Genomic DNA, 20,853 nt, shown 5'->3' with positions numbered 1-20,853 from the left:
AAGAAAAAAATAAAATAAATTTGAAAGGATCAAAATACTCTCCCTTTTAATTACAACACAATATTTTTTTTAGTTGAAATTTCAATAATATGTAAGCGAAAAATTAATTCGAAAAATCAAAAGTGAAATTAGTTAGAAAGTCATGCACTTAATTTGAAAAAAAATAATAGTCAAGAACAAAAAATGCTTCAGGGGACCAAAAGACAAAAGTGATATTTATTCTAAAAGAACAAGATTAATAAAGTGAAAATAGTCATATCAAAATTGAAATCTTGATAGTATATTCCTAAAAGCTATTAAGCAAGTCTCAACAAAACTTTTTAAAAGTCCAGTAAAATACTCTTCAAGATAGGAGAGTTGTTTTATTTATTTACATTTGATTTTTTGGAAAGTTGGGAATTCTCACTTTTTGATGCGATGCCTACTGCTACCCTGATGGTTCTTATACCCAACTCCATTTCCGCCATTAGAGCTGCCGGCAGCTTCTTTCTTTTGTTGCGAAGAAGAAGAAGAAGAGAATAGAGGGAATCCGAAAACCCCGGGCTTAGAAGAGCTTCTCAGTGAACAGACCGGGACGTTGAGAACCCGGGTGACCCGAACATTTGCTGAATAGGACCGTTCCATTCCCCTGTGCTTGTATCTGGGCTCACCACCATTCAAACTGCTTGGACTGCTTGAGCTTCTCTCCAAGCTGTGGAAGACTATCTTCCCTGAAGAGTTCATCCGCGGACTGTCCGCGGAGACTCCGCCGATTGTGGCGGCGTCTGGTGCTCTCTGCACTGGGCTGCGGCACACTCTCCCGGCCGGATTTTCGGAAGACAATGCTCTTGCTTTCACCAATCGGACCCTGGGAGGGTTGCGAGAGAGATTGACGACCGGCTTTTCTGAATCGAGGGAGATGCGAGGGAGGTCGTCGTTTTCGTGTCCAGAAGAGGAAGATGAGAGCGAGAGGCGAGATGAGTTCGACGCGGACTCGTTGTCGGAATCCTTCAGCAATGGAAAGCTAAGCGATTCGTCAATTGATGAGTTCAGTGATTTTGAGTAGCGCTGAAGGAAAATTTTCATAGATTTATGGCTGCTATTACTCTGTGAGGAAGACGACAACGGCGGCGGCGACGTCGTTTTGATACTATCGTCCTTGACATTGCGGTTTTGGTACAGCTTCTTCAACCCTAGAAGCTCCTTCCACCTGCTTGAACACCTCGGCGCCTTTGTGGAGAAAAGCCATGGTTCCGAACCGGAAATCTCATTTCTCGTTTTTATCTTCGGAGTATCCGGCAACGTAGCCTCCAGACCCGCCGCCTCAGCCAACGTGGCCGGCAGCCGGATCGTCGGTAGTTGAAGCGGTAACAGCATTCCATCGGAGAAGAGCTCATCCGCGGGAAGCATAATCTCAGGACGGTCAAGTCGGAACTCGAAATCCGCCGCATCATTGCCGAGAACTTCCGGATCTGAATCTTCCTGCTTATCATCACCGCACTTGTCCACCGGGCGCGGTGGTGAAGATGAATGCTTAGCTCCGAAAGCCTTCGAGGACTGCGTATCATCCATAACCTCCCTACTAAATGAGGCTCGAGGACTCAACCGGCCATAAGCCTGGTACTTGGACGGCGGACAGTCTAGGAAATTCTCCGGCGACATCCCAGTGCTGTTGAAGCACGCCGACGCCATCTCCTGCCGTATTCAACAGAACAGTCAACACCAACAAAAATTATAGAAAATCTACACAGTCAAATGCATCTGAAATATATTTCAAACTTCTCACACATATAGTGCGAGTGAAAGTACGGTTATCACGGCAGTCTAGGGTTTGGAGGCGCCATGTGAATAGTTCAGTGTTGTCTAGCGGAGATTCGGAGAAGGTGTCCCGGTGGCGCGCAATTCGGGGAGTGCAGAAAGAGCTGCGTATTCTCGGACCGGGTTTTATACATCATAATAAGGGAAAAGGGATAATGCCAATTAGCCCCTTAAATTAAAAAAAAAAAGTAATTAAATATTTAAATTTATTAAAATAAATTAAATAAGTTTAATTTACAGGTAATCAACTGGTTAAAAGTAAAATTATTTTCGTTGATTGTCATTTAAAAAAAAAAATAGCCGATGGCCTTTTTCACTGAAAAAACAATCCACTAGTTGCCTTTTCTGATGGTGCTCTTTCGATTTGATCATCAGTATTCTTCGATTGTTTTTCAGTAGAGAAGGCAACCAGTCTGGTTGCTTTCTCCAAGACTTTAACATCAAATTATACATATATTTTTGAATATACTCAAAATTTTCACCGTCAAATACAATGATTAATTCTCTCATTAAATTATAAACACCTCTATTAGGTGAGACATCTAACCTAAATCAAATTATATATTACTATTTACAAAGAGTGGAAGAGTTAAAACACAAAATCTGCAATAATTGATCAGTTATTATTGAATTGTTTGGTATGGGAAATTGGGAATAGTCAAATACCGGAGTAATAGAATAGAATTACTTGCGACAACTCGGCAAGTGGGCCCAAATATTTGTAATGAATTGGGGTGAGATGGTACGCATGTCTCATGACGATATTTGGTCAATGTCTATGGTCTTCCAACGATAAACATTATATTATTTATATATAATTTTTTTTAAGAAAGACAATATATTTCCTGCTAAAAAGCTGGTCACCCCTCAGAGTCGGAGATGAGTTGATGTGATGGTTCTTGGACACATCATGAATTGTCTAGTTCGGGATGCCAAAACTTTATCTAAATTTATTATATTCCTCAATATTGTGATATTATTATTATAATTGTAAGAATGAAAAAAAAAAGAGAATTGTATTTAAATAGAAATATACTCCGTATATATCTTCGCATCATCCTTATCCATATTTATGTCACAGTATTTTTTTTTTTTTCAAATGCAACAATAATATGGGTGGTGCACCGACAATTATACTGATATACTTACAATTGACTATTGATGGAATTACCATTGGTAAAATTATCATTTTAAACCATATATTTGATATATTCAATTAAGGGTTTGTATGAAAATTTAGAAAATGATGTTTCTATGTTATTTTTCAAAATTTTCAGTGTTTAGGTGTTAAGAGAAATAAAGTCAAAAAAATATATTCAAGTTAACAGAAAAAAGAAAAAAGAAATATTCAATTTGGTAGAAAATGTCTTTTTAATTTGTAATCAAAAGACATTTTTTAAATTTTCTATTTTTCATCTCTCTTTACTATTTTTTTAAAGTTAATTTCTGAATTATTATTATTACTACCACCATACCACAACACAACCAAACCATCACCACCACCACCACACCACAACACAATCAAATTAAACCATCACCACCACCACCACCACCATTGCTACCAACACTATCACAACACTACGACCACTACTATGACACCACCACCACCACTAAGGGCGCGGATCCACAGTGAGGGCAGCTGTCCCCCCCCCCCCCTCCCCCTTCCCACCCCAACCCATATATAGCTCTAGTAATTATGTGTGTGTGTGTGTGTCGAGCAAGATCAACGGTATACAATGGAACACAGATTCACACGTTAACACAAGTTCTTATTTGAACCTAAACGTTGGGCATCATCCCATTCGCCTAATGAATGTGAAAAATTAATAAATTAAGAAAAATATATAATATGTCTATTATACTATACAACAACAACGAATCGCAAAATACCATGCCATTAAAATAAAAAAAGTTAATATAGATTGAACCCCTCTTTAAAATAGTAATAGTCTTTAAATTATTATATTTCTTTAATTAAAATTAATATTATTTTATTGTAATCTTTATATAATTGTCGCTCTGTGCGAAACAAGGAAGCTGCACATCCCAGAGTTGAAGTTCAAAAACGAGAAGATCGTACCAAATTTTGTCCAAAACTGAGAAGATTGTTTGGAATTCCATGTGCTTATTCTCTTTCCCTTCCAAATTGATTGACCAACCCAATTATTTTACCCTATGAAATACGCTTGCTTAGACAGTTCATTTATTTGAATTTAATGCCTGTATTATATATATATACACCCGTTATATTTTTTTATGTTTATTTTTTGGGAAATAAAATCAAATGAAAGACTGAAATGCTTTTGTACTTGACGAAATTTAAACTGTTTTGTTGATGAGAACAAAAAATGGTCATGCTACAATAATACTAGGATCAAAAGTGAATTTTTGAAAAAAAAAAACACTAAAAGTGAACTATCACATATAAATCTAGAATAAAAAATGGAATCAACTCTTGTATGATTGGGGAGGACACATAACTAAGGGATTTAGGAGATGAGTTCTACTACATGAACTCCCAAATTCTACTCCCTCATTTGTACTCCCTGATGTGGCAAGCCTGGATTGGTTATTTTCAAGATGTGGGTCCACAGCAAAATGTCTACATCAAGAACACGTGAGAGGGAGTACAAGTTGGGAGTATAAAATGAGTTCACCAAGTATTTTCCTTAGGAGATACACATGAAAATTCTAATGTCAACGTCACTTCCGTGATCATCTAAACAAAAATTAAGACTAAGAATTATCCCACACTCTCACGACATATCAATTCTAAATTATTCAAGCACACAAAGCATTAAAGAAACGTCCTATTTCCCATGTTTTCATATATTTGAAAATATCGATTATGCAAGGAGTTATTTAAAATCTTGACCTAACTCTCGTTGTGGACAAGTTCTTCCAAAATATGCTAATGAATGTCATGAATCAAACATTAACAAAATGCAAGCAAAGCATAAATCTTTTATAATCTCAAGAACCCTAGGTAGACAAGAATTATCTTTATGCAAGAGTCAGTAATAAAGTATATATAACTAGAAAGATAATACATACGACCCTAATCCAAGCTTTAATTTTATGCTAGATTCTCACTCATATTAAGCGCAAACAAAACAAATTAAAATCACAAGTAATACGGATAAATATTGCGAAGGAAAAAGACAGAAAAATAGACTTATCTATTGAATAGAAGAGCAATCTTAAAATTCAAGTGTTGATTAAATCCTTAATTACAAGCTCCAAAAGTGTAATGAAAGGTAAGTCTAAGTCTATTATAGTCTAAAATTAAAATATGTAAAGAAAAAATAGAAAATGGCTAGAATTTGTCTATGAGTCGGAATCAAGAAAAATAGCTAGCTTAATTTTATAATTAAATACTGATATTGAGCACATCTGCGTGATAGATAGTTGTCTGGGCAAGTCTAAACAGAAAGATCAACTCACAAGTACACTTTTAGAGTCATGGGTGTGCACATGCAAGTGCAACCCTTCCAGTGTTCTTTTGAACTTCACAAATTGTGCACTCCCAATTGCACTACTCCAAAGCAAGTATGATTTTGGGATTTTTGGGTTAGCTTTAGATTGTCCTACACTCATCCTTAGTGTTTCGATGCTCCCTATGACTTATAATTTATTCAAATTTGAACCAAAAGTTTGATTATTCTCCCACCATAGGAAGTAGCTTTGTTGGACAACAACCACTTCCTATTCCTGATTATATTCTCCCACCATACGAAGTGCGGGGACTAATGATAAGAGTTTGGGCAAATTTGGACTTTGACTTAATTTATGTGGTTGGAAAACCGATCGATCACCAGGTTGTACAAAGAATTATAGCATTATATTAATAATATACTTTCTAAAATTCTATTTCAAATATCTTTGTAACACTTGTATTCTAATTAAATTATATTTTAACATAGCATATAGGTCCCGAACTTAATAACACTCTCAAATATACTTACAATTTGTTTTGCACAATCAATTCTCTGCGACTTTTGATTTCTCAACTTTTTCAAGCTAACAAAATTATATTCAATCCAAAATATTTTAAGTGACTTTCACTACAAGAAAAATGCACATAGACAACGGTTTTTCACCGTTATAGTAGGGGTAAAATTTATGTTATTGAAGTTAGTGTTGTTGTAAGTCCCGCGCATAGACAACGGTTTTTAACCGTTGTCTTTTATAGAAACAACAACGGTTTTTGAACGGTTGTCTATTAAGTGTTGTTGAAACCGGTGTTGTTAAAAGTTACACACATATAAAAACAACGATTTTTAACCATTGTCTATTGAGTATTGTTGAAACCGGTGTTGTTAACGCACATAGACAACGGTTTTTGAACCGTTGTCTATTGAGTGTTGTTGAAACCGGTGTTGTTAAAAGTCACGCACATAGACAACGGTTTTTGAACTGTTGTCTATTGTGGGTTGTTGAAACCTATGTTGTTAAAAGTCACGCACATAGACAACGGTTCTAAAAAGTTGTCTTTTCTAAAAAAGACAACAGTTTTTGAACCGTTGATTGAGTGCTGTTGAAACTAATGTTGTTAAAAGTCACGCACATAGACAACGGTTAAACTATTGAGTGTTGTTGAAACCGCTGTTGTTAAAAATCACGCCCATAAACAACGGTTTTAAACTATTGTCTTTTGTAGAAAAGACAATAGTTTTTAATCGTTGTCTATTATATGTTGTTGAAACATTTTTCTTGTAGTGTTTACTTTCACCGAACTCTTTCGGTCTGTCCTTCATATTTGATTGGTTTTAAAAACTTGATAAACTAAACTGAGTGAATTCCAGGACTATGTGGTCTAATGGTACCTGGGTTGGATTTCCATTTGAAAGATTGTGAGTTCGAGCCTCGGTGAAGGTATTATTGGTTCTTTGTGTTTTAGTAGGTGGAGCCAGTAGCATTCAATAATATTACTATATAGTCAAACAACAAATTAAAAATGAAATTAAAGAGAGATTTGTGCGTTTTTATATGATTTTATATATGGATTGTGATGATATAGAAGAATAAAATAATTACTAAGACCAGGACTATGTGGTCTAATGGTACCCGGGTTGGACTATGTGGTCTAATGGTACCCGGGTTGGACTATGTGGTCTAATGGTACCCGGGTTGGACTTTCATTTGGAAGATTATAAATTCAAGCCTGTGGAGATGTTATTAGTTCTTTGAGTTTCAGTAGGTTGAGAAAGTATATGAAAGGAAAGAACAAAAACATACAAATTAAAAGAAAATAAGTATTAAATCATTCAACCATGAACCATATATTACAAGCTAAGGGTAATAACATGCACGTATATGACAATGCAACAAACTTAAACACAATGGAACTGAAGAACTACATCGATCACTCCGAACATGGGCAAGAATGCAAGATCGGTCGATCCAACCAATTCAAATGCGGTCTAAATCTTCATCAAGTATATATCATGACATGATAATTATATTAGTTCTTTGAAGGTGGTGGAGAGAAGAAGGGGAAAGGGATTTTGGGGAAAGAAGAAGGGAAAGAGGGCATAGGAGGCATGGCAAATCTGGGAATCCCAGGAATGGTTGGCATTCCGGGGATAGTAGGAATTCCAGGCACAGCAGGATTGGTGGCCTGAATGGTAGGGATGGCTGGCAATCCAGGGATAGTAGGAATTCCAGTGGTTGGGATAGTTGGCATTCCAGGGATAGAAGGAATTCCAGGCACAACAGGATTATTGTTGGCCTGCAAGAGATTCCGAGCCGCGTAACATTTGAGAGGGTTGGTGACAGAGATGCTGAGAGCAAGAATGAAAATGCAAGAGGTGAAAATGCTTCTGGCCATGGCTACTGTGCTGTACTAGGTTTGAAGAATTTCAAGGACGAGGATGTTCTTTGAGTTGTGGTTGGTGGTGATGGAAAATGGTAAGAGATTCATTGGGTATTTATAGGTTGAACAAACTCTAAATTTGGGTTGTTTAATGTTATTGGTGGGAATGTGGTGTGGTTTGGTTATGATTGTCACCGATTTGTTTAGATTGTCCTACACTCATCCTTTGTGTTTCAATGCTTCCTTGACTTAGAATTTATTTAAATTTGCCTAAAAGTTTGATTATTCTCCCATAGGAAGTATATTTGTTGTTCAACAACTACTTATTCCTGATTATAATCTCATCATTATTAGTCCCCGTACTATGGATCTATTGATATGTTAATCTAGAGTTTGGGTAAATTTGGGCTTTGCCTTGATTTATGTGGTTGGGAAACCGAGGTTGAGTACAAATGACAAAAATAGTAACTTTCATTGACATTGCTACAAACGTTACATGCATTAGGGCCCGATGCATGTCATTATCGACCTGAGTCACAAGTAGCGTGCTACTATGTTGAACTTAGTTTGTTGGCGAGAATTCGATATGTGTTCCGTGCTTCAACACCATAAATAGAGAGCTTCTCTAGCTAGCTAAGGGATCTAATTCTTTGGGCTTTCGTATACTCTCCGACCAATTGATGGGGATTGATTTCAAACCTAACAGAATTTTCTATCAATATTGGTGCAACGTTAGTATTTTAACCCTATCTCACTCATACGAAGTTGGATTAAAGTGATTCAAGACTATGAAAAGCTAAGAGAATTGTTTATAACTTTCATGTCACTGCTGGAAATTATGAAATTTCTGACCACCTGAAAGTGATCTTAAATCAACTCGAAAGCCTTGTTCCGACCACTTTTGGTATCGGAAAAACCTTTATTGCTATTTCCGACCACTTTTTGCTTACGACTTGATTTAAGATCACTTTCAGGTGGTCGGAAATTCCATAATTTCCAGTAGTAATGTTTTAAATTTTTAGTGATTCTCACAATATCAAAGCCGAAATCTGACATGAAGTTATAGTTTGCTCATATCTTATGTTTTAAGTTACTTTTATTTAATTAGCTTAAATTAGTTATTCTAGTTAGGTTAAGATTAGAGGGGCATGAGTATGTCTAGCTATAAACACTCGATCTGAAGTTGTATTTGTTTTGGATCTTTTGGTTTATTGAATAAAGACTCTGTTCCTTTTCAATTTGGCTTAACACAACTATTTTAATTCTTTATCATTTTTGTGTGGATCTTCTTGCTTAGATTCCTGGTACATTTTTTCTCATTTGATTCGTAAGAAATTAGGGTGTTTCTTACAAAAGTGTTGAGTCCTTAAATAAATTCTGAAGGTTTGCATCACCATTTTAAAGCCTCCCAAGCTCACTTTGTTTCACATTTAGATTTGTAGTACTAAGAATTAGAGCATTAATACTATACTTTCTACAATCCTATATTTCATTACAAATATCTTTGTAATGCTTGTATTCTACTTAAATTTTAACATAGCATATAGGTCCCGAACTTAATAACACTTTCAAATATACTTAAAATTTGTTTTACACAATCAATTCTACAACTTTTGATTTCTCAACTTTTTCAAGCTAACAAAATTATATTCAATCCGGCCAAAATATTTAAGTGACTTTGCTTTCACCAAACTATGTCCTTCTATATGAGGGACTTTAATTATATTTGATTGGTTTTAAAAAAGTTGATAAAATACACTCAGTGAATTCAATATTACTAGCGTTGTAGTGATATCAACCACTGCGTTTCGCTCTTACGTTGGCTATGCCATTGATAGCTGCAGGCAAATTGCCGTTTATTTTCACTCATGTTCTTTTAATTATATTTCTAGATCGGACAATTATTTAGCTCATGCTTTAGCCACTATGGCTTATCAGCAACCTGATACTATGTACTGGGATACTCACCCACCAGACATTATTTCAGCATTTTTCTAATGAAGCACCGCAGAAAATTTTCAAAAAAAAAAAAGAATTCAATATTACTATAGAGTAGTCAAACAACAAAAATGAAATTAATCGGCAATTTATGGTTCAGTAGGCAGTATTTGGGAGAATTGAAAAGATCAAGGTTCGAACCTCGACGGCGGCAGTGTGAGAATTATATCTAGCTAAAGTGGGCAGATTTTGGACAGATCTCTTGTGCACACATGCATTTAACCCTGTATGTGAGTCATTGAGTCACTGTGATTTACATTCCCAAATGTTCTATCGGGCCAGGGAGTTGGGGATTTAACATTTTGGAAGAAGAATTAAGGAGAGATTTGCTTGGTCCACTTATGTCTTCAAGCTTTAGCATTACTATGGGGGGCACTTGATACATTTTTTTTCATTATATTTTTTTTATTATTATAAAACAAATCACTTAATATAATATTTTGGCTCCGTATAGTACGTCCCTAGTTATGGTTAAGCAACATGGTGCATGGATTGACTTGTGATGATATAAAAGCATAAAGTAATTACTAAGAAAATGGAAATTTAAGAGCCATAGAAACGGAAAGAATTGAAGAAAAACATACAAATTAAAGAAAAAAAAACTCTCAAATCATTCAACCATGAACCCCATATATATATTACAAGGTAGGGTAATAACATGCAACAAATTAAACATAAACACAATGAAACTGAAGCTCGAACTAAATCACTCCAAACATGGGCAAGAATGCAAGATCAATCGATCCAACCAATTCAAATGCGGTCTAAATTAAATCTTCATCAAGTATATATCATCACATGATGATAATTAGTTCTTTGAAGGTGGTGGAGAGAAGAAGGGGAAAGGGATTTTGGGGAAAGAAGAAGGGAAAGAGGGCATAGGAGGCATGGCAAATTTGGGAATCCCAGGAATGGTGGGAAATGATGGCTGGGTAGGAATAGAAGGCATTGGCGACGCGGCTGCCTTTGGAATGGTTGGCATTCCAGGCACAGCAGGATTGTTGGCCTGAATGGTAGGGATGGCTGGCATTCCAGGGATAGTAGGAATTCCAGTGATTGGAATGGTTGGCATTCCAGGGATAGTGGGAATTCCAGGCACAACAGGATTATTGTTGGCCTGCAAGAGATTCCGAGCCGCGTAACATTTGAGAGGGTTGGTGACAGAGATGCTGAGAGCAAGAATGAAAATGCAGGAGGTGAAAATGCTTCTGGCCATGGCTGTGCTGTAATAGGTATGAATTCCAAGGATGTTCTTTGAGTTGTAGTTGGGGGTGATGGAAAATGGTAAGAGATTCATTGGGTATTTATAGGTTGAACAAACTCTAAATTTGGATTGTTTAATGTTATTGGTGAGAATGTGGTGTGTTTGGTTATGACTGTCACCGGTTTGTTTAGAAACTAACTGTAATTCTGTAATGGAAGATGGGAAGGTGGTCTATGTTTGTTAAACCAAGCCTTGTGGTTGTCTGTCGCTGCCCTTTTCGTTAAGATATATTTCATATAAATTATATAATTGAACTACCAAATTAAGCTTAGTGTTACTACATGAAGAATACTATTCCATGAAATTTTCATGTTACATAACCACATGAAGAATACTGCAAAAAAAAAAAAAAAAAACACTCAAAATATTAGATACAATCAATGTTGCAGGTTATTCATCTGTTTCATGTACAACCTTTGCTATACTAAGCTCATACTGCAAGGCAAGCCACTGCATCATATCTGTACTGATCACTTTCTGCAAATGCAACTCTTTCAAAACCAAACCTGCCAGCTCCTTTTCTTCTTCATACACAAGCCCTTCAACTATAATGCTATACGTTTTCTCGTCCGCCATATACCCTTTCTCGATCATCTCTTCATAAACCGACAACGCCAAATCCGTCCTCCCACATTTGCACAATCCGATCACTAGAGCGCTGAAGTTCTTGACGTTTGGCCTGTAACAGTTCGCCTCGAGAATCCTAACTATCTCGATGGCAGCGTTCTGCATTCCCTCCTTGCACAGGCCTTTGATTAGGTACGAATAGGTGAACTTGTCGGGAGTGAATCCGGATAGTGTGATATCACACAGAAGCTGAAATGCGGGATAGGTATTCCCCATGCTACATAGAATGGAGATCACGTTTCTGTAGAAATCGTTAACTGGGTGCCCCTTTATGGCCCTCAAGCGCTCGAGGATTTTGAAGGCCTCGTGCACCATTCCCTCCTCGCAAAGAACAGCGATGGCGTTATACGTCCCGGGGTTAGGATCACACTGGTGATCGATCATCTGGTTGAGATAGTTTATCACTTCGGGCACCTTTTTTGATTTACAAAAGTGGGTGATTATCGGGTTGTAACTATCAGCTGTTGCCCTAAGGGTAACCCCCGAGTACATTTCTTCCAAGATATCAATAGCACTACGAATTCGACCATGGCTAGCGAGCGAATCAATTAGAATATTGTAGGTAGCTGTAGTGGGCAAAATGCCTTCCCGGTCCATTTCAGCAAGAAGGCGATTCGCCTCCTCCCAACGCCCTTCCGAGCCCAAGCTCCTCAATAGCACATTGTAGCTAGCAACATTAGGGTAAATCCGAATCGATGGCAATTTCCTAAAGAGCTGAAGAGCTTCGTCAACTCTCCTCTCCTTACAAAGCCCAATCAACACGACATTGTAACAAACCAAATTAGGTTTACCCCCCTTGGCCGCTATGACTTCCAAGAGCACCATAGCCTCATCAACCCCCCTCTCCCTCGAGATAACTTCGAGCATGATGGAATAAGTATAGGCATCCGGGACCAGCCCTTTCTGCATCAATCTATCGATAAACCCGAGGCTCAAGTTCAAGCACCCTTGTTTGTAAAGCCCTCTTATAAGAATATTATACGTCTTCGTATTCACAATGTACCCATACTCCTCCATCTTCTCAACGAGATAAATGGCTCGACGCACACTCCCAACCTTGCACAAGTACTTAACCAAGAAAGCGCAAGAAGACGCCATTGGCGTGCTCCCCGACCTAACGATTGTTAGCATAACTCGGGTGGCTTTTCCGGCCTTATCGTGTTGGCAAAGGGCATATACTAGATTGGTGGCTTGGGTTAAATCAGGCTTATACCCTTTCTCTACCATGTACTCTAAATACAGAATTGCATCATGGAGCTTAAGTTCTCTGGCTGTTCTGTCATTACTGGAAACATTCCAGTTGGGCAGAACAAAAATACCATCTTTCACGGCTAAATCGCTCTGTTTCCAACAAGAATTGCTAGTACGGGTATGGGAAACGGCTAATACTCTACAAAACCTCTTCTTATGCAGCAATGAGTCATAAAGCTTGGGCCTTTCGGGGAAGAATTCATAGGGTTTTCTTGCGAGATCCGGAGATGGGTTTGTTAATGGAGGCGATGAATTTATAAGCATAGTCATGAATTGAACAGTTTAGTGAAAAAAACAAATAAGCAATTCCTTATCTCCAGAATTTTGACACCACAAGAAACTTCATATGAAGTTATGGTTGAGCATTTAAAGATTAAAAGATGCAGGAAATCAAGAGAGAGATTAAAGGGAAGATGAAATGGAAATGGAGCTAAGGAGGAACATACAGTAGAGTGAGCCTTCTTTACTTTCTTCTTCTCCAAGTTGAGAAAAGGATTGGGTGTAGCGCTATCATCATCTTGTGACTGCAACTTCGGAAGTTATCTCAGTATGGGTGATAAGATTGGGCCCTTGAATGCACAACTATATTTGGGCCAACCATTTGATTCCTATTAGCCTAGGCAAATTATGTTGTGCATCCGTATGCACTATGCATGGTGCATACCGATGCAAAAACGACGTTGTTTTATTAAAAACGCGCGTCTCCCCTTAAAAAAAATTCAGGTTCGATTCCAGCAACAACATATGAATTAAAATTTCAGAATCAATGAACTATAATTCCAGAATCGATGAACTATAATTCCAGAATTTATGAACTAAAATTCCAGAATCTAATCTATGAACTAAAAATTCCAGAATGAATGAACTAAAATTTCAGAATCTATGAACTACAATTCCAAAATTGATGAACTAGAATTTCAGAATCAATGAACTAAAATTCCATAATCTATGAACTAAAATTCCAGAATGAATAAACAACATAATGCTGTTGCTGGGAATCAAACCTGAATTTTTTTTAAGGGGAGACGCGCGTTTTTAATAAAACGACGTCATGGTGCATACGGATGCACAACATAACTATCCATTAGCCTACCTTGTTTTTTTTTGCAATCGTTATACCGTGCACCAGGGCGCATATAACAATGTGCGCCCCGCGCCTCCCAAAACAACATTGTTTTGGTGTATTGTTCAAAAAAAAAAAAAGATCTGTTTCGAATACACATAAATTCATAATAGAATACACATAATCTACATGATACATAATACACAGAAACTTTTAACTGAATACACAGAAACTCTTAACTGAATACCCAGAAACTCTTAACTGAATACACAGAAACTTTTAACTGAATACACATAATGGAATTTTGACCGTTTGAACGGACAAAGTGACGTCAGCAATTGAAACACGCGCATTTTGTGCTTGGGCGCACATTACTATGTGTGCGGTGATGCATGATATAAATTGTCTTCTTTTTTTTTTTCTTTTTTCTTCTTTTTTTTTTTTTTTTTTTTTTTTTTTTTTTTTTTTGAAATAATCATGACTCTTTAGTCTTTACTATGTAGTATTTGAACCCATAACCACCGATTTAGAATGGTAACTGGGATGCCATTACACTACATGGTAATTGGCACGCTATTAACCTTGTTTATGTCTTAAAATATTATTATGTTATAATAAATAAATTTTAAGCTTGCCAACTAATATATAGTGTAATGATATTGTGTTACCATTTTAAGTGGGTGGTCACATGATCAAATCTTGGTGGTTGCTTCTCACCAAAAAAAAATAATAATAATAAAAAATCTTGGTGGTTGCTACATTTAGTATAAAAGATTTTCATACTGATGAAGTTTAATTTTGTTTTTTTAAATAACAAGGTAAAAAGTAAATTTTAAATTATTTTCAACTTTGATGATAATAATTAGCAATGCTTAATCTTTTAGCTCTTGTTGTTGTCAAAGAAGAAGGAGAATAGCATATGGAAGAAAGAGGAGACAAGGTGTTAGACTTAAGGGCATCCTCAATAGTGAGTTTTTGATGTGAATTTTAGGAGTTTTTGTAGGTATAATTAGGAAAGAGAAAATGGGAGAAGTGAGATAAAAAAACACATTATCAAAAATAAAAATAAAAAAATCAAGTCTCTAACGCGTCGCCCGACTGAGTGCTTGTTTGCCTTGTGCACGAGCATGTGGAGCATAATGCAAATATGGTGGGACCCACCATTTATGAAAAAACAAAGGTTTTCCTGCAACACCCTCACTCCTCTCTCTTCCATCTATCTCCTCCACCTATACTTCCACCTGCAAAAACTTAGTAAAATCCCCCTAATGGAGATGGTCTTAGGAAGAAAAAGTAAAGGAAATGAAGTAAAATGCTAGGTAAGCGTCCACGTCAACCAGACAACCGAATGGGAAAAGAGTTTACCTGATAGTATCATGTGAAATTGCTGTGATTTTATTAGTTGAAGGTAGTAATTGTACCTTTTTTTTTTTTTTTTTTTTTTTATTATTTTTTTATTTTTTAAATTCAATGGCCTGATTGCATTTTGTGATTTCGTTCAGTTGCCAATTTAACTTTTATTCCAAAAAAAAAAAAAAAGGCTAGCCTAACTTGTCCAAACCGAATTTTAATTGGTCTACCTCAAATAATACTAAAGCAGGTGCCAGACCGGCCTACTTACTTGACATCAATGAGACCAGGGAAAGGGAGAGATGTGTATGAAAAAAAAAAAGAAAAGAAATAAGAGTTAAATAGACCATCGAAGTGCACACAAAATTATAATTGGGCCACTGAACTAAAAAAAAATACAATTAGATTCTTATACTAACCAATATCATGCAAATCTTTCAATTTACAAGTTATCATTCAGTTACCATGTTAGTTGGCTGTCACGTGGCGTTTTAAATTACCTTGTCACGTTGCTTTCTTGTTCGGCCTTCCTCTGTTTCGTCCCTGTTTCACATTGCTACATCAGAGCTAACAACTATCACGACGCGCTCCACAAGAGCATCATGTTCTTCGAAGGCCAATGGTCCGTTGGCGTTGAGGAAAGACTCCGCATTGCATGATGGAGCCACTGCCGCAAGAGCTACAAAACATTTCTAAACTGCATTATTACAAGCTTTGGTTATTATTCGTCAGACTAATAGAACAATCTCGTTGCAAATATTGTTGACTTCTAAGATAAACATTAAAGAAATGGATGCCTCATGTAGTAGTACACTGGTACTAATTAAGTATTTGATGTAACAATGATTTTTTCTTCCATAATTTATGAAATATATACAACTGTGAGTTATTCCATATGAAATAGGAAATTGAGCAACTAGCATAGAGGTTGTATTTATACTGCAAAATTTCTTTTATGCTTCATGATCATACAGATGTTGGCGAAATTAAGTCAGACTGTTCATGCAAATTCTCTGAACAAAAGCTTGAGCATGTTGACAGTCCGCAAGATCTAGCTTTTGCAGTTTGACAAACAGAGAAACATGGGCTTGAAACAGATGATTCATAGTTACTATCATCATCATTATCATCATATACCCTTGATTCGGATGATGGCCTCGTGTTGGAAAATCTAGCATGAAGGTTTGAGTTCAGAGCAGAAGGTGAGCCGTGAATGAGACCAGAGAGCAGAGAGCAGAGGGATGATGATGATGAAGAGGAAAACGATGGTGATAGCTGCAACGTAACAAGCTTTTCTTGACTGTGAGTTTGGGGAGATCGAAGTCTTTGTAAAAGGTTAACTCGTGAAGACTTTGTATTTTCGCAATGTCTTTCATTGCAGGACTTGGCATGAAGGAAGGTGGAAGGCGTTGGTCCTGAATTATGGAAGGCCGGAAACGAAGAAAAAAGTGACCTGACAATGTAATTAAAAATGCGACGTGGAATCCAGTTGACCGGATGATAACTTGGAAAACTGGGAAATTGAAAGATATACATTATATTGGTTAGTATAAGGGCCTAATTGTAATTTTTTAAAGTTCAATGGTTCAATTGTAATTTTATGTGGACTTCAGTAGCCTATTTGACCCTTATTCCAAAAAAAAAAAAAAACTATCTTCTGAGTAAAAGTTTTGAAGGCATTTTCCACCAGAAATAGTCTTTTTGCTTTAAACTATACCCTTATTCCAAAAACAGAAAGTTTTGAAGGCATAATAAACCTTATCTTAATGACTTCTTATTTTAGTTTTGTTTTTTGTTTTTAATTTATTAGGGGGTTTGTGAAAGATTAACCCAAAATGTATATGAGTTGTTTTAGTTTTTAACATTTTTGAACAAATTGCTAAGTTATTAAATAATAGTTTTGGTGTTACCTAGAGTTTAGGAGACTATAGTGGGAGTCTCTCTATAGATCTCTATCTGATGTAATTTGGTAAGATTAGATTTTGAAATTCAAAACTCTTGTTCTCACATATGCAACTCTTTCAAAATTAAAGCCGCCAGCCCCCTTTCTTCCTCGCGGATCAGCCCTTTGACTATGAAGGTATAAGTTGTCTCCTTCGGCCTGTACCCTTTCTCCACCATTTCCTCGTAAATTGCCAGCACCAAATCCGTTCTCCCTGATGTGCATAACCCGAGCACTAGAGAGTTCAAGAGGTTAACTTCTGGACCGTAACAGTTTGCATCCAGAACCCTAATGATCTCGATGGCAGCACCGTGCATTCCCTCCTTGCACAGCCCTCTGATCAGGGACGAATAGGTGAACGAGTCGGGAGTGAATCCAGACGTTGTCATATCGTACAAAAGCAAAAACGCTTCGTACGTGTTTCTCATCCTACAAAAAGCAGAAACCACATTTCTGTAGAAGTCGTTAATAGGGTGCTTCTTTGTTACCCTCAATTTCTCGAGAATCTTGAAAGCTTCGTGCCCCATTCCCTCCTCCTCGCAAAGAATAGCAATGGCACTATACGTTCCATCGTTAGGATCACACTGCTTATCGATCATCTCGTTAAGACAGTTGATAACAGAATGCACCTTCTTTTCTTTACAAAAGTGGGCGATTATCGGGTTGTAACTGTCAGTCGTTGGCTTGAACTGTACCCCGGAATCCATTTCCCTCAACAAGGGCATCACTAACTCGGCCATGATATGCAAGCGAGTTAATTAGAACATTGTAGGTTATTATAGTCGGTGAAACATCGTCTCTATCCATGTCAGCAAGAAGTTGGTTAGCCTCCTCCCACCGCCCATCATAGCACAAGCTCCTCAATATCAAATTATAGCTAACAATGGTGGGATTAATCCCTAGCGACACCCATTTCCTAAAGAACCCAATAGCTTCATCAACTCGCCTTTCCTTGCACAACCCCGTCAACAAAACATTGTAACAAACCACATTAGGCTTCCCGCCCTTGGCAACAATGCTTTCCAAGAGCAACATAGCCTCATCAACCCCGCAATCCTTATAAGTAGCTTGAAGCATGATCGAATGCGTATACGCATCGGGCACAAACCATTTTCGCATCAACCTATCTACAAACTTGAGGCTCACGGACAAGCATCCCCGCTTGCAAAGCCCTCGTATAAGAGTGTTATAAGTCACGGTATCAGTCGTGTACCCATACTCCTCCATCTTTTCGATTAATTGCATTGCGTGTCCCATATTCCCTTTCTTGCACAAGAAATTCACCAAGAAAGTGTAGGAAGATGGTTCTGGCATACTCCCAGGCCTAACCATCACTTCCATAACCTTGGTTGCTTTGTTGAGCTTATTGTGGTGACAAAGGGCATAAACCAGGTGGGTGGCTTGGGTAAAATCAGGGTTATAACCCTTCTTTACCATATCCTCTAAATATATAACTGCATCATTTAGCTTATGGTCCATGATTCTTTTGACATTTCTGGGAGACTTCCAGTTTGGAAGAATAAAAACACCATCTTTCACAGCTAAGTCACTCTGATGGTTAGAAAAATGATTAATTCCAGTATGGGAAACGGTTAATATGTAAGATTTTCCCTAATAATATATATATTATATATTATATATTATATATTATATATTATATATTAAGACCTTAATTAAGTGGTGCAAGTTGACTAGGCTTATTAAGTGTTCTGGTTGGACTTAATAACTAGTAGTTGTTAGTCAACCAAACTCTGTGCCTAATATAAACCTGGATTGATGGGATACAGGTTTATGGATTAGATAGCACATTCAGTTACGGTACTCAGACTGCTCAGTAGACACCAATACACCATCTAGGGTTCTGAGTCAGGTTTGAGGCAAAACATGGCTAACGGTCTACCGTTAAGAGGTAACACAACAGGAACATCAACTATGGCTGGAGATCTACAGGGCTACGCTTCCGCTATCATACGAGGTCAGGTTTCTCGTATACTATGGTTTATTATAGTTAGACTATTGTATATCTAACATTTGGTATCAGAGCCTTTATAATCTCTGTCTGGTTGATTGTATTGCCTAAAAAAAAATCAACATTAAGTTTTCCATATACATTGAGTTTTTGGTATATGGTTTTGTATATTATACTTCAAAATTCACATACAAGATATCTCTATTTGGTTATGATTTAAAGAATAACTTGTGTATTGTTATAAATATTATACTTATTGTGGACATTATTGTCCATGTTGTAACTGATGTACTTATTCCTATTTAGTACATATTTATGCTTACCTTATATATATATATATATATATATATATATATATATATATATATATATATTGCCATAAGAATGGCTGTGGATGAATAAGAAATCTGCCTTCTCTCTATTCTCTGTCTTTTCTTTTCTCTGCTGTTTGATTTTACAACACGTTATCAGCGCTTTGCTCTCTACATCTGTCTACATCTGTCATAAGCGTAATTTGTTTTCCCTGGGTGTTGGCGACGACATTAGACCTTGGAGAATCCTCATCGCCGGTTTGGAGCGACACCGATGTCGGAACAGCATCCAAAGTCGAATCCAGGGTCAGAAACGCAAACTGTTGGCGATGAAGATTCCAGAACGGTAGAAATCATCCCCAGCACAGCAGCTACTCATCCAGACCATCGGAGTGATGATCGGCCGCGGTTTGCGAACTCGGAGTTCGCGCCGATCGCGACTGCCTTGACGAAGATCGGCCGTTCTCTCGCCGGCGATGGTGTTTCTGGCCATCTCACGAGACTCCCCACCTCTGCCGCTCTCGTTTGCGACCTTCGGGAGACAAATCGACCATCAGATGCATTCTCCGCAATCGCGACTATCGCAACTTCGTCGGAGGCGATTCGGCTGCCTCTTGCTGGTGGTGGACGATCGGCTTTGACTGGACGATCCTCCGTCTCAGTGGCTTTCCAACGGGACCAATAGCAGGACGATCGGGGACCTTGTGAGACTTCGCAAGTTGCGACTGCCCCAGCGTCCCTTTCTGCTTCGACGATGATGATCGAGGGCTAGCTCCTTCGACGGATCAGTGCCAGCAGCCGCCATCCTGGCGAACCGGTTTGGTGGATGACTGAAGCAGGCTGTTCATGGCATCCGCGAAATCCTGGCAGAGTTACGTCGCAAAGGTTACACATTGTCCCCATCGGCAACCAAGCGTCTCCATGCCAGGATGATTGCCATCGTCAAAATGAAGAACGGAGGCCAACTGTGATCTCTCGTAAATCCCCCGAACCTTCGTCGCGGGTGCCTTTGCTGGTGATCCTCGTGTCGAATCCTTGATCGGATGGCAGGGATGGAGTCGCTGGCCATCTGTGGTCAGGAACTGATGCTCAGACCGCTGATCGAACGCCGGCGGAGGTCTCACATGTCGCTGCTCAGTCTGCGATTTTCCTAAGGAGGAGACAGAGAACAAAGAGACGAACCCTGGAGATAGACTCGTGGTGGTGACGGAGGGCCATGGTGTCGAGGTTCGCACCGGTGCTTCCACTGGTGTGGTCTCAACGGCTATGACGGATAACCGGAATGCAGGCCTTGTTGTCCGGGCAAACGACTCGTAAATTCCGTCAGCCAAGGACTACTTAAAATACCACTAGAGCTTGTGTGAATACTCCAAGTACTTTGAAGGCTTCGCCTCCAGGTATGAATTCTGCACTTAGTTAAGAATCTTAGCATGTCATGTTTCTCAAAGTGCTTCTACGTTAATGTT

The 20,853-nt window shown here is 37.9% G+C and overlaps 3 protein-coding genes and 1 pseudogene across 5 annotated transcripts; all 4 read right to left on the bottom strand.

Moving 5' to 3' along the window:
* Positions 1-296: 296 nt before the first annotated feature.
* Positions 297-1,933, bottom strand: LOC109190495. 3 transcript variants are annotated; one of them, XM_019340980.1, is made up of 2 exons: positions 1,768-1,933; positions 297-1,674 (listed from the first exon to the last, which is right to left on the bottom strand). In XM_019340980.1, the coding sequence occupies exon 2, from the start codon at positions 1,669-1,671 to the stop codon at positions 403-405; it is 1,269 nt and encodes a 422-aa protein (XP_019196525.1). In that variant the 5' UTR covers positions 1,672-1,674; positions 1,768-1,933; the 3' UTR covers positions 297-402. The 3 variants fall into 3 exon arrangements, with proteins under 3 accessions (XP_019196525.1, XP_019196524.1, XP_019196526.1); XM_019340979.1 differs by having other exon boundaries at positions 1,772-1,933; XM_019340981.1 differs by having other exon boundaries at positions 1,789-1,933.
* A 5,105-nt stretch (positions 1,934-7,038) lies between these two features.
* On the bottom strand, positions 7,039-10,888 carry LOC109190499 (ESX-1 secretion-associated protein EspE-like). The gene is made up of 2 exons (XM_019340985.1): positions 10,507-10,888; positions 7,039-7,349 (listed from the first exon to the last, which is right to left on the bottom strand). The coding sequence occupies exons 1-2, from the start codon at positions 10,824-10,826 to the stop codon at positions 7,262-7,264; spliced, it is 408 nt and encodes a 135-aa protein (XP_019196530.1). The 5' UTR covers positions 10,827-10,888; the 3' UTR covers positions 7,039-7,261.
* A 235-nt stretch (positions 10,889-11,123) lies between these two features.
* On the bottom strand, positions 11,124-13,299 carry LOC109190494 (pentatricopeptide repeat-containing protein At1g79080, chloroplastic-like). The gene is made up of 2 exons (XM_019340978.1): positions 12,654-13,299; positions 11,124-12,329 (listed from the first exon to the last, which is right to left on the bottom strand). The coding sequence occupies exons 1-2, from the start codon at positions 13,020-13,022 to the stop codon at positions 11,265-11,267; spliced, it is 1,434 nt and encodes a 477-aa protein (XP_019196523.1). The 5' UTR covers positions 13,023-13,299; the 3' UTR covers positions 11,124-11,264.
* A 3,870-nt stretch (positions 13,300-17,169) lies between these two features.
* LOC109190301 lies at positions 17,170-19,581 on the bottom strand (annotated as a pseudogene).
* Positions 19,582-20,853: the final 1,272 nt, after the last annotated feature.

Source organism: Ipomoea nil, unplaced genomic scaffold (assembly GCF_001879475.1).
Source record: "Ipomoea nil cultivar Tokyo-kokei standard unplaced genomic scaffold, Asagao_1.1 scaffold1576, whole genome shotgun sequence".
In the NCBI taxonomy this organism is placed as follows: Eukaryota; Viridiplantae; Streptophyta; class Magnoliopsida; order Solanales; family Convolvulaceae; genus Ipomoea; species Ipomoea nil.
This window is presented reverse-complemented; position numbering and strand designations above follow the sequence as displayed.

Bases quoted from the DNA above. Each gene is read 5' to 3' on its own strand.
- LOC109190495 (XM_019340980.1), bottom strand. From the start codon at position 1,671: ATGGCGTCGGCGTGCTTCAACAGCACTGGGATGTCGCCGGAGAATTTC.
- LOC109190499 (XM_019340985.1), bottom strand. From the start codon at position 10,826: ATGGCCAGAAGCATTTTCACCTCCTGCATTTTCATTCTTGCTCTCAGC. The intron at 7,350-10,506 runs ATTTGCCATGCC...TGGGATTCCCAG, and splicing joins ACCATTCCTGGGATTCCCAA to ATTTGCCATGCCTCCTATGC.
- LOC109190494 (XM_019340978.1), bottom strand. From the start codon at position 13,022: ATGACTATGCTTATAAATTCATCGCCTCCATTAACAAACCCATCTCCG. The intron at 12,330-12,653 runs GCCGGAAAAGCC...GGGGTTGATGAG, and splicing joins CCCTTTGCCAACACGATAAG to GCTATGGTGCTCTTGGAAGT.